Genomic DNA, 12,357 nt, shown 5'->3' with positions numbered 1-12,357 from the left:
ATGACCCAGGCAACACCGGATTTGGTGGGGATGAGCGAGGAGGTAGCTGCATGGCCTCTCCCTTTCCTTTTCCTATGCTTTTGGCTAGGCATCAGGGACATCTTACTCCCTGCGAGCGCCTTGTCGTCTAGGCGACGCCTTAAAAAACCTTGGCATGGTTTCCAGCAGCAAGAAGGTTGCCGAAGCTAGGAGAACCGTTTTGGCTCCCTCACGAAAGCAAGGTAAAAGCTTACTTACACATATCTTAAGAAAATCTTGTTTGGTATCCAAACAACTTAGATCTATATCTTTGCTCGGCAAGGCTACACAGTAATGAGCAAGAAAACCAAACAGACCCTTTAACTTTAACAGGTAGTTCATAAGATCCATGTTGGCATGATTTTCTTTGTTGTGGAATGTACTTAGGGGGTGTTTGGATCTAGTGACTAAAATTTAGGAGGTGTCACGTAAGGGTGTCGCATGGGATGTTCGGATACTAATAAAAAATAAATTACAGAATCCGTCAGTACTTCACGAGATGATTTTATTAAGCCTAATTAATCCGTTATTAGCATATGTTTACTGTAACACCACATTGTCAAATCATGGACTTAAAAGATTCGTCTCGCAAATTAGTCGCAAACTATGCAATTAGTTTCATAATTAATCTATATTTAATACTCTATGCATGCGTTAAATATTTGATGAAACATCGATTAAAGTTTAAGACGAGAAATCAAACACCCCTGGATAGTTTTGCTTTTTGTCGGTGCACGCAGAAAGCTGAAGGGTGAAGGCAGAAGGCGTACGTATATTACGCCTGCGTGGCTAACCTATTACTAGACTGTACACTCCTATACGCCGAAAATGTGAATGTGAATGTGAATGGAATAGGAGTACACCGCCGGCGCCCCTGGCCCTGGGGATGGAAACGCAAACCACGGCGCGGCGCACGCAGGATTCGCCTCCGCGGCTCTTTCTCCCTTTCCCAGTTTCCCTCCACTCGCCGTCTCCCCCCAACCGCTTCAAAATTTGAAAACCAATGCTGATGTCACCGCACGGGACGGCTAGGATTTCGCCGCGGCGCCTCGGCCGCCGTGTCCGCGCCCAAACCGCCCGCCTCGCCCCCGCTCCAGCCTCCAGGGCCGGACGGAGGAAAGAAATAAAAAGGACGGAGAAGGACGTCCTCCACGTTTCTCCATCGCCAATCGCCGGCCGACTCTCCCCTTTCCTCTCCAGTTCTCCAGCCGTTTCTTCCCCCCACGCGCGCTGGCCATGGCCATCTCGGAGGACCCAGAGGGAGCCGCGGGCGATGGTGGCGGGGTGACGAAGCGGGGGATCAAAGCGCGGGGGAAAGGCGCCGCTAAGGGGCGCGGGAGGCCCAAGCTGCGGAGCGAAGACAGGTCCTTCGTGGCGCCGGTGATGGATGGGGTGGCGGTCGGGGACCGGGTGCTCAGGGAGAGGAGGCACGCGCCCAACGTCTTCTGCGAGCGCGACACGGATGACGACAATGAGGTGCTGGGATAGCTCTCTCTACTTTTTTTTTTGGGTTTTCTTGTGGGATTTGCAACGTGCTTTTCGCGCTCTCTCTTTGTGTGTTTCCAGTTTCCCCATTTTTCTCTAAAAAAAGTTTCCCATTTTTTCCTGGAGCAGGAAAATGAGAAAAAATAGCCGTCCTATCATTTGATACGATTTAGTGTTTCCTGGATGAACGATTTAGCGCATTAAATAAATACAGATAAAGAAAAATGCCTTTTCTTTAAACGAAAGAAATTCCCTTTACTTAGGGATTGAAAAAAAAAACTAGTATTGTTCAGTCACTCGAGGGACTTTTCTGATGATTCTTTGCTCTACTATGATTTATAGTAAAGGAAAGGAAAGGCTTCTAACTTTGACATACTGTCTGTTCCCTCCTACCCCCCTTCACATAGTAGCAGAAATTTCTCTTATTCCTTTTTTTTTACTGCGTATGTATGTCTTGTGTCTCGTTCTCTGAAATACATTTACTTGCCATTGTATTGGATGTTGGTTAATTCTTGTCGGGTGTGTTCTCTTAATGTAGTGGGCTAATTTCTTGGCTGGTGTAATGTCAGGAGACTGCAACCAACCAATCCAAGCGTCAGAGAAAGAAGAGAAATGATGCTGGCAAGAAGAGGGGGCCTAGGAAAACCAAACCAGAACATGTGGACAGCAAGGCTCACTTCCCCAACAGCAAATGCCACGGTGACAGGAAGGGGGTATGTTACTTTCAATCTTCTGCAACAGTTGATCACTAGTTTTATACCCATGTTAGCATGTTGCCAATTTTACCATGTACTATATGACAGTTCTTGACAACAAGAATCTTTAGTTTACAATTTTTCTAAATGTTGTCTGAAACATACAAACACCCTGTCACAAGTTCCAGGTTCTACTAGGAATGGTTTTGTTGTTCTCTATTTGGCCTTGTATAAATCAAAACCTTAATGTCGATTAGTAAATATGTTTTTGAGCTTGTTTGTTGTAACTAGCAATAGTGCAGTGATTATCCAGTTGTGTGATTACTATACTTCCTCTCTTGTATGTTCCCTTTGTGTTTCTGTCATTTATTATATTAAAAAAAATAAAGAACATCTTTTTCCTAGCGGCTAGTAGTTCTGTGGTACCTTTCTGTAACACCTTAGTTTTGGTGTTTTTGAGTTTATATTTCAATTTTCTTTGAATGTTGTAGCCTTTTGTTTCTTGGGCCATAGGATGCTAAAGGAAATTTCCTTGTAATTCGGTTGCCACATTTGCTGTAACACCTCAATTTTAATGCTTCTGGTGTATTGAAAGAATGCTGTAGGCTTTAAGTCCATTTACTTGCAGGGTGGTGTTGAGACAATTAGGGGCAAGGACTCATGGAAGGGTGAGGTTTTACAAACCGCAAAGAAGAGGAAGAAAGGAGATGCAGGGAAGGTTTCTGTTACAAAAAGGTTGAAAAGAGAGGATGAAGAACAAAGGAAGGCCTTATCCTCCAAGCATAAAGGTTGTGATGAAACTGATAGGGTAAGCAACTCGTGAGCTGTTTATGGAATGATTTTCTGTGAGTATTTGATGAATGTAAGTGCTGTTTCAATTGTCTAGAAACGGAAGAAGATGTTGACTGGGGATAATGCCCTGATGTGCCACCAGTGCCAGAGGAATGATAAAGGGAGGGTGGTCTGGTGTAATTCATGCAGCAATAAGCGCTTCTGTGTGCCATGCATTGAAAGATGGTGTGTCAATTGCTCACGATCTTTGTGTCTACTAACATGATTGCACATCATAACTTTCTTTGTAATATGACATTTACATACATATATAAATTATATACACATGGTTTATTTTGTAATTGTATTATATACGCATCTGCTATTTTTTGTTTTATTTTGTGCAACTGCTTTTGTCTACTGTGCTTTAAAAATTATGTCTTTTCCTTCTAGTATTCATTTCATGTGGCTATGTTATTTGATCTAGTGTATTGTGAAATGCTAATTTGTCTTAAACTACTAAACAGGTATCCTAATTTGTCAGAAGACGAATTTGCTGCAAAATGCCCATATTGTCGCAAGAACTGTAATTGCAAGGGATGCCTACGAATGCGAGGGGTTGAAGAGGTTCATGCCTAGCATTCCATCTCCCTTTTTTGCCTTTAGATTTTCTCTTTCTTCTCAGTTCTGCTTATTAACTATTTTTCTTCAATTTTTTTCCTTTCTAGTCTTAATTAATGACTTACCATTTCTCATGAAGCAGCCTCCAAAGAAGGAAATTTCTGAAGAAAACCAAATCTCTTATGCTTGTGATGTTGTGCGCTTGTTGCTTCCCTGGTTGAGAAAACTGCGACAGGAGCAGATGGAGGAGAAGAAATTGGAGGCTAAAATAAAAGGTAGTGTGTTCTGGACTTCTATTGTTGTGTGCCACAAGTTGGTAAGTGAGATTGCTGTTCATGCTAATTTGTTTCTACTGCAGGTGTTTTGGTTAATGATACGAAGTTGGAACAAGCTGAATGTAATCTAGATGAACGTGTCTACTGGTTCGTTCTTTCCTTCTTTCCTTTCTGCCACAATCTTACAGCAGCAAGCATCTGATCTCTTTTCTTGTTCTTCGAATGCAGCAATAATTGTAAAACTTCTATAGTTGATTTTCATAGAAGCTGCAAGTATTGCTTTTATGATCTGTGCCTTGAATGCTGCGGGGAGATCCGCAAAGGTGAGATTCCTGGAGGAGAAGAGATAACGAAAGTAGAGCCTGAAAATAGAGGCCGGGATTATCTTTTTGGTACTACTAAGTCAAAGGATGGGAGTAAAGGGTTCTCCTTGAGGAGGCACAGCTCAGAAAATGAGCCTTCCAATGGAATAGGTTCTAGTGAGGGGGCAAGTAACTCTCTGGCGCTGTGGAAAGCAGAAAGTGATGGTAGCATACCTTGCCCACCAAAGGAGCTAGGAGGCTGTGGTGGTTCGATGTTGGACCTCAAGTGTTTTTTTCCAGAAAAGATGCTTTCCAATTTAGAAGAACGAGCTGACAGAATTATGAGGAGTGAAGTATTTGCAAACGCAGTAGCCAAAAGAAGTCATAGGTGCCCTTGTTATGACCATTCAGGGAACATAAGAACTCAGGATGTGCGAGCGGCTGCAAATAGGAAAGGCTCAAGTGATAACCACCTGTACTCCCCAGTTGCCACTGCTATCAAGGAGGATGACTTGGTGCACTTTCAGATGCATTGGTCCAAGGGTGAACCAGTTATTGTTTCTGACGTTCTACATTTGACTTCTGGTCTCAGTTGGGAGCCATTAGTTATGTGGCGGGCGTTGCGAGAGAAAAAGACTAATGGTGACGTAGAAGATGAGCACTTTGCTGTCAGGGCAGTAGATTGCCTCGATTGGTGTGAGGTCAGTTCTATTTTATTGAATGTTTTAGTGCATTGGGTGATCTTTTTTTGTATATATTTAAATGTTTTCATTTGTATTCCGCTTAGATGTGCCGTTACTTTTCCTTTTGTAGACTTTCCTAGGTGCATTTAAGAGGGCTAGGTTCACTTCCTTGACTTGTTCATGTTTGTGCTCTGCTGCATGTCTGTTCATGGTCATTCAACTCTGCTAGAAGATTTCTTTATTACTATGACAAGAAACAAGACATGCTCTACAAGTAAAAAAAGTACAATGTTGAAATATCACTGAATTTGAATTCTATTTCAATTTTTATGGAATTGTGTTATCTGTTTGCATGCAGATAGACTGCTCACAGCTCTGTTGTTAACAGCTAATTCAAAAATATTAAGCACTGGCATGCACAATTTTGTGTTGCAGGTGGAAATTAATATACACATGTTTTTTGTGGGATATATGAAAGGCAGAACGCACACCGTGGCACACTGGCCTGAGATGCTTAAGCTAAAGGACTGGCCACCATCTAGTTCATTTGATCAGAGATTGCCTCGCCATGGTGCTGAGTTTATCAGTGCATTGCCATTTCCTGAGTACACTGATCCTCGATATGGTCCGCTAAATCTTGCAGTCAAGCTTCCTGATGGTGCATTGAAGCCAGATCTTGGACCAAAAACTTACATTGCTTATGGATTTTACCAGGAGTTGGGCAGGGGTGATTCTGTGACCAAGCTTCACTGTGACATGTCTGATGCGGTATGTGCTGTTAATGGTGATCCCTTTCTTTGCTCATTTTATAACATCTGTGGTCGTGTCTTATATAAAATTGACTTGCAATGCTATATCTTATTCTGGGCAACCTGCGTCTCACTTTCTTTATGTTGCTTTCTCTGACCTGACCTTTTTCAAGCCGTGGCTGTATCCTCAGTTGGTATCAACTGGTGTTACTTTCTATCTTGTTTGTCTTGCTTGGGGACTAGTTTATCATGGAAGTCATTAATTGTGGAAGTCTGTTTTGTTCAGGTAAATATATTGACACACACAGCACAAGTGCCCTACGAGTGTTATCAACCTGTGAAGATAGAGAAAACCAGAAAGAAAATGAAAGAGCAAGATCTTCAGGAACTTTATGGTGTTTCAGAATCCAGGAATATAACTGTTGATGAAATGCCAAAGACCTCATGTAATGATGGTACCTGTAAAGAAATTTCTGATAGTGAGTTAGTTGTTTACTTTTAGTTATGAAAAGGGTCTTTCAGTTGATTATAACTTACTCAACATTCTTGTTTTCATTGTGCAGGTTTGGACATCAATGTTGTACCACCTGTTAATACTAAATCTAAGGTACAAAGTGAGGCAGGCCAGTGTTCAGACTACATTGACAAGGATAAAAGTTATGCTGGGATGCATAACGGGGAGAGAACTGGTGGTGCTTTATGGGATATTTTCCGAAGAGAAGATTCTGACAAGCTACAAGATTATCTTAGGAAACGTGCCATGGAATTCCGGCACATCCATTGCGATCCTGTGAAGCAGGTATTGTTTTCCTTGCAATTATTTCCTCTGTTTTACCTATGTTGACTAATATTCAAGCAAATGATGCAGGTTATTCACCCAATTCATGATCAGACTTTCTACTTAACTGAGGAGCATAAGAGAAAGCTCAAGGAAGAATACGGTTAGTTAACTATTCAGACCTTAGAAATGCAGTGCCCCGTGCTATTGTGCCCTATCTCCAATGTGATGGCATGTCTGCTATAGGTGTTGAACCGTGGACTTTTGAGCAGAAGCTTGGTGAAGCAGTTTTTATTCCTGCTGGGTGTCCTCACCAAGTGAGAAATTTGAAGGTGTGGCTTAACTCAACAGACCTTAATTTGTGCTCTTTTTTATTTTACTTTAGCAACAAATGTATTTTGTTGGTTAAACTGAAGCTGTTTCTGTTTTTTGCAGTCTTGCATCAAGGTTGCAATGGACTTTGTTTCCCCAGAAAATGTTGATGAGTGCATAAAACTGACTGGAGAGTTTAGGCGACTTCCACCTGGTCACAGGGCTAAAGAGGATAAACTGGAGGTGGGCATGCTATATTTTCAGTTATCCGGTTTCTGTTTATGATGTTGTGCTATCTGATATGACACGGCTGACCTGGAGTTCAATCTGGTGCCTTCAGATTAAGAAGATTGCTCTTCATGCTCTAAACCAAGTAATAAATTTCTTGGATCCTTCCTCTGAGGGGTAAGCAGCAGCTTGCAGTAGCCTAGTGTTGAAATTTTGCTATAGAAGATCTGAAGTTGCAATCGAGACACAGAAATTTTGAGGCATTCTGATCACTCTTGTCATGTGATTGATCCATCAGGTTGAAGAGTGGGGCTGCCCAACCTAAGAATAAAAAAGAAGCTGAAGCTGAAGAACAGAAGATGCCTAAAAGGGGTCGCCAATGTCGCAAGTCCAGTGATGAAGCTACTGAAGATAAGCCCGAAAAGAAGGCTGGTCGTCAAAGAGGTGAGAAGAGCGGAGACGGCAAGTCCAAAGATGACGCTGTTGATGAGAAGCCTCCTAAAAGGCAGAGCAATCACCTGAAAGGCTCTGGCAAGCCTAGGTGATTGATCGGTTCACTGCTGACTGGGAAGGTAGAAGGCATAGTGGCTGTACTGACCCAACTTGGACGTAGTTATTTTGGAAGCAGGTTGTAGTCTAGAAGACTCTAGAATTCTAGAATAGACCAGGCATTTTGTCACCCCTAGACGCCATTGTGGGCTGTGGCGTCTGGCTTTTGTTCATGTGGTGATTGCCGGCTGGCACCATTCTGGAAAAACCACGGTAGGTGCTCGCTGCACAAGACTCTTCATGTAGCGGGCTATGGTGATTGGCTGTTCAGCATGTCTGTTGCTGATACTGGTAGTAATTGACCTGAATAGATGTGGTCATTTGAACTCTCTGGATTCTGGTTTTATATATCCAATCCATTGTCTGAGGCTGAGCATTCTCAGCTGAAAAATGCAACAACTTATGTGGCAGTCCAAAGCATGTCAACCAGATCAATTGCACCCGGCGGCCTGGTTTAGCCTGACAAGTGAGCCAAGAAAATGTGTAGTGTAAGCTTGTGATGAAACAATGCAGACGTTGAAGAGTGGTCCTGAGCATGCTATTGTTGATGTGCGCCTTGAACACGTCCTCCATGTGCGCCGGGTCGAGCGCTAGCCGATACCGAGACCTGCACGGCGCTGTCGCGCTTGGACCACAGTTGCAATGCGATGGAGCTAGCACTTAGCACGGGCAGGTTTGGGGCGGCCTGCTTGTTGAGCAGCTCCCGCGCGGCGAGAGGTCGTCGCCGCGGGGATGGGTGCGCCCGCGTGCGGACGAGGAGGGACGTGGAGCCACAGCGGGAAGCGGACGTCCACGTGTGGACGAACATCCTCATGGTGCAGGCGTCGGCGTGGTGAGCGGACAGGCCAAGCGCGAGTGGTCTGCACGGCCATCACGGGCGCCGGGAGCACCGCCCGGGCGTCGTGCGCCTCGTCGCCCGCGACCCGCTGCACGTCCACGCCGGGGGCCTCGTCCTCCACACGAATATCACCCCGGTGGTGTCACCGGAGCAGTCCACGTCTCCACGACGACGTCCCCGGTGCCTCCCGGCGAGGAGCACGTTGTCTGCCGCTGCCGGTGGCCAGCTCGTACAAGTACACGCGCTGGACCGGTGCCGACCCATGGTGCGTCGAGGAAGGCGAGCTTCGCCTGGGCTCACGGCCCATTCATCGGTTGGTCATGGTGAATGTGAGCTGCCAGGGTCACCGGTGCCCGTGCGGACGCCCAGCCAAATCATGACGCGTGGCATTTTTAATCAGCCGGTTCTGCCAGCGTTGGCTGCCACGATAGGAATCTCACGCCACACATTTTTCGTCACAAAAGTTGCTGCTGCTGCTTCTGCATTTCTCATCTCTTTCCATTAGTTCCATGCAAGCTTTGAATGGACTGCAACGGACATAGAGAGAGAGAGTCAGAGAGAGGAAAAGAAACAAAACCAAACTGTGACCGGGACGAAGCCTACGTCTCTCCTTGCCGTTCCTGCTGCTGCTTCGTAGCTGCATTTTTTTTGAGAAACTCTTCGTAGCCGCATTTGGATGAATGGGCTGTGATTGGCTCAGGGAGCTCCACCAGCTCACACACACACACACACCAGGGTCGGCACATCAATTTTAAGGTCCCTTGGGCAACAAAAATGGCAAGGACCCATTAAACTATTTTTCTAATAATATATAGTACTACTAATACGACTTAACTTGCAACATATGTTTAATTTATAAAGGATAAAGCTTGTACAACAAAGAAATAAAAAACAATGAAATAACCATTACGATTACCTCAATAATGCTTTAATGCTTTGTTAAAAACTATCTTTGGGCGCTTCTTGAGGCAAAATCTTCAAGAACCGTTAAGATCAACGTTGTCCAAAACATCCTTCTCAATGGTGCACATAGCCAGTCCACTCAATCTTTCTTCTAACATAGTTGACCTCAGACGATCTTTCAATAGTTTCAATTTGGAGAGCTTATAAGGCAGAACAAAAAGGCATTCCGCGTTCGGGACTTCAATCGAGACTATCTTCTTGTTGAACTATTGAGTTTATGGGCCTTTAGATTCTTATTTTAATACAACAAATACATATACTAGGCACTATATATGTGAGAAAATTATCCGTGTGGCCCTGAAAATGCCGTGTCTTACTTTCTTGGCCTTTTTTTTTCTTCTGAACTTAACTATAAGGCCAGAAAATGATTTCCGATTTTTTTGTTTTTCGGCCCTTTTTTCGAAAGATTTTCACAAATAAGCCCCTGGCTAGACCCTCACCTTGGCGCCGTTGTTATTGGAGCCGAACTTACACGTTTCGGCATCAGCGAATTTGGAGCCAAGGTCTTGGGCTGACGTAGGTGTCGACGTAGACGTGGCGGTGACATGGCAGCCACCTCGACGCCAAGATCTATGGCGCCGAGGTGGTGTTTTAAACCAGTGCCCAACCTTCCTGGCCGAGGCTTCTTCCTTTTCTTCCTCCTCCCTCTCGGATTTTTGCTCTCCCCACTTCGCCCTACATCACGAATTGGCATATTGGACCTTGAAAACTTGGATTTGATCCGTACATCTTTGAGAGCAAGGTATCATCGCTCCCCTCCTAGTTTTTTTTCGTATCGATTCGGTATATATTAGTCGTATTTTTCAACCTAAGAGTCGTCATTACTTAGGGTTTCATGTAATTTTTAATATTTTAATTATACAACCGTACGATGCCAAGACGTGGAAAAGCTAGCAAACCAAGGTAACCTCAGCACATCTTGTTATATTATGGGTTTAATGTTGTGCATCAAATGGGAAACCCTAGGTTTAGGGTATAATGTTAATTGCTTTTGGTTCTTAGAATGAAATTCGCTGAATTGCAGTTATGACCGGATAACCGGAAATGCCTTCGACCCATTGTCTTTGCCTAGTGGTGTTCCAATGCCCATGTGCTTTTGCGGTGATCCTTGCACGGTAGCTAAGTCCGATGAAGAGGACACGTATAGGCAGAGGTATTGGATGTGTTCCAATTTTGCGTTTGAGCCTACACTTCATCAACGCCGCATAAACAAGATGGTGCAGAATTGATGTTGTGTAATAATTATTTTGTGTCATATAAAATCTTGCATTATTTATTTATTTTGTAACAATTGCATTTTTTTGCAGACCCCTCCGCCGCTCTGTGATTTTGAGCAGTGGATCAACACTGAGATCAAGCCTGAAGATAAAGAATGGATGCAGAAATTGTTGCGGTGGGAGGCAGAGGACAAGGAGATGATGGAGAAGAGACACAGAGAGGAGGCTATAGAAAAGGAGCACAAGGAATAGGAGGAAAGGAGGCGTGTTGCTGCGTACAGGGAGGAGAGGGAGAAGAAGCTTGAGCGTGCGCGCCGAGCGAAAGCAGCGATGTAGGAGAATCCCGATGCCATGAGGAAGGAAAAGTGGCCTCATTGCACTCAGTAGTCTCCATGACTTGCTAGTTCTATGGTTTATTGATGAACAATGTTGTGTAGTCTTGGACGTTTTATTATTTTGTCATGTAATGCACTTTAAGTATGTGCGTACTTAGGTCATGTACTGCGTTATTTAGTTTGTTGGCATGTACTTCTAGTATTATTGTGTTTTTTAATGTGCCCTAGTATTGAACTTTTCATTGTGTTGTTGTTTTCATTATTTGTGGTTATAATATTCAGTTTAATATTGCAGACGTAGTGAAATGAGTTCACGTAATGCAAATAAAACCTAACAAAGTAGTGCATTATATAATTCAACACGCACAACACATGAAATGGCATGTAAGAACATGTACCAAACTAGGGTACATAGGTTCTAGACTAAACTTAACATGCCTTAGGCAATTGAAGCGAACAACAAGCACACGAAATGACATGTGAGAACATGTACCAAACAAGGGTACATAGTTCCTTCGACTAAACCAAACATTCATTAGGTAATTAAACCAAACAACAAACATATGGATGTGGCATGTGAATAAGATAGGTTCATCCTAGTAGTGTGGCCACATAGCAAATTATGTTGCACCTTCTCTACAGTAGCCTCCCATTGTTGTTGTTGGTGGTGGCGGGGGTGGTGGCAGAGGCCTCTTGTTCTTGTGATTAGGGCAGGTACAATATGGATCATTATAGAGTGCCTCCTGTGAACCCACACCATTGTTGTTGTCGTCGTCTTCAGCTTCCTTGTAACCGCTGCTAACTTCCCTTTCTAGATTGAAGATACGGTCCAGCAGGTAGTAGATGTACTGCTGATACGGATAAATTAGTCGAGGATCGACCCACCTATTGAACCCACAGTTTTCTTTGGACTTGGAATACTGCAATAAGTATGTCCTGAGTTGTAAGGGTATTCGAGAAACATATTTAACAAATAAATAGTAATAGCAATTACTCATGCTCGCGGGTATTTAAAGAAGCGACGACCTCCGTCGATTCCCTCAGTGAACATATGCACTAAGCAGTCCTCACCATGCATGCATTTTGGCCAATCTTCCTTCCGATTATCGTATCCACTGAGAGGGCACTCTTTAGTGAAATCACTCTTGCTCTCAGAGGGAAATTGATACACTGGTTCCTCAAAGAAATTAGGACGAAGAGACCCCTCCCACACAATGGGAGTTCCCTTCGTCCCCCCTTTCCTCTCCCACTCCTGAAACCCTTACCTCTATACGACCCTCCAGACATTCCTACTCCAATGAAACCAAATAGTGGTTTGGTTTTGGTTTTTGTTAGCAATGCATCCTAGAACGCATATATATAGGCAGAGGCATGTTTACTAGCTGTTGCATTGTGTTGTAAATGCTCCTAGAAAGCCTACTTAGAATAACTAAAAAGCCTACATCGAAGGACACTGGAAAACCTAGATTCCTTTGGTGAAAAGCCTATTCGAATTTAGACTTCAATCACTATTTCGAAGGACAATGAAAAACCTAGAT

The 12,357-nt window shown here is 43.7% G+C and overlaps 1 protein-coding gene across 4 annotated transcripts; it reads left to right on the top strand.

Annotated features, from left to right (window-relative positions):
* The first annotated feature begins 1,148 nt into the window (after nucleotides 1-1,148).
* LOC136483038 (lysine-specific demethylase JMJ26-like) lies at nucleotides 1,149-7,826 on the top strand. Of its 4 annotated transcripts, none has more exons than XM_066480171.1 (16): nucleotides 1,149-1,494; nucleotides 2,073-2,216; nucleotides 2,827-3,006; nucleotides 3,085-3,215; nucleotides 3,497-3,596; nucleotides 3,733-3,865; nucleotides 3,949-4,012; nucleotides 4,094-4,868; nucleotides 5,286-5,618; nucleotides 5,886-6,045; nucleotides 6,163-6,398; nucleotides 6,468-6,540; nucleotides 6,624-6,709; nucleotides 6,813-6,932; nucleotides 7,030-7,094; nucleotides 7,216-7,826. In XM_066480171.1, exons 1-16 carry the CDS (start codon nucleotides 1,255-1,257, stop codon nucleotides 7,460-7,462), a joined length of 3,087 nt encoding a protein of 1,028 aa, XP_066336268.1. In that variant the 5' UTR covers nucleotides 1,149-1,254; the 3' UTR covers nucleotides 7,463-7,826. The 4 variants fall into 4 exon arrangements, with proteins under 4 accessions (XP_066336268.1, XP_066336261.1, XP_066336254.1 ...); XM_066480164.1 differs by having other exon boundaries at nucleotides 5,886-6,054; XM_066480157.1 differs by having other exon boundaries at nucleotides 5,886-6,078.
* Nucleotides 7,827-12,357: the final 4,531 nt, after the last annotated feature.

This window comes from Miscanthus floridulus, chromosome 1 (genome assembly GCF_019320115.1).
Source record: "Miscanthus floridulus cultivar M001 chromosome 1, ASM1932011v1, whole genome shotgun sequence".
Lineage (NCBI taxonomy): Eukaryota > Viridiplantae > Streptophyta > Magnoliopsida > Poales > Poaceae > Miscanthus > Miscanthus floridulus.
The sequence above is the reverse complement of the archived record's forward strand: the minus strand, read 5'-3'. Positions and strand labels throughout refer to the sequence as shown.

Bases quoted from the DNA above. Each gene is read 5' to 3' on its own strand.
- LOC136483038 (XM_066480157.1), top strand. From the start codon at position 1,255: ATGGCCATCTCGGAGGACCCAGAGGGAGCCGCGGGCGATGGTGGCGGG. The intron at 1,495-2,072 runs GTGCTGGGATAG...GTGTAATGTCAG, and splicing joins ACACGGATGACGACAATGAG to GAGACTGCAACCAACCAATC. The intron at 3,866-3,948 runs GTAGTGTGTTCT...TTTCTACTGCAG, and splicing joins ATTGGAGGCTAAAATAAAAG to GTGTTTTGGTTAATGATACG.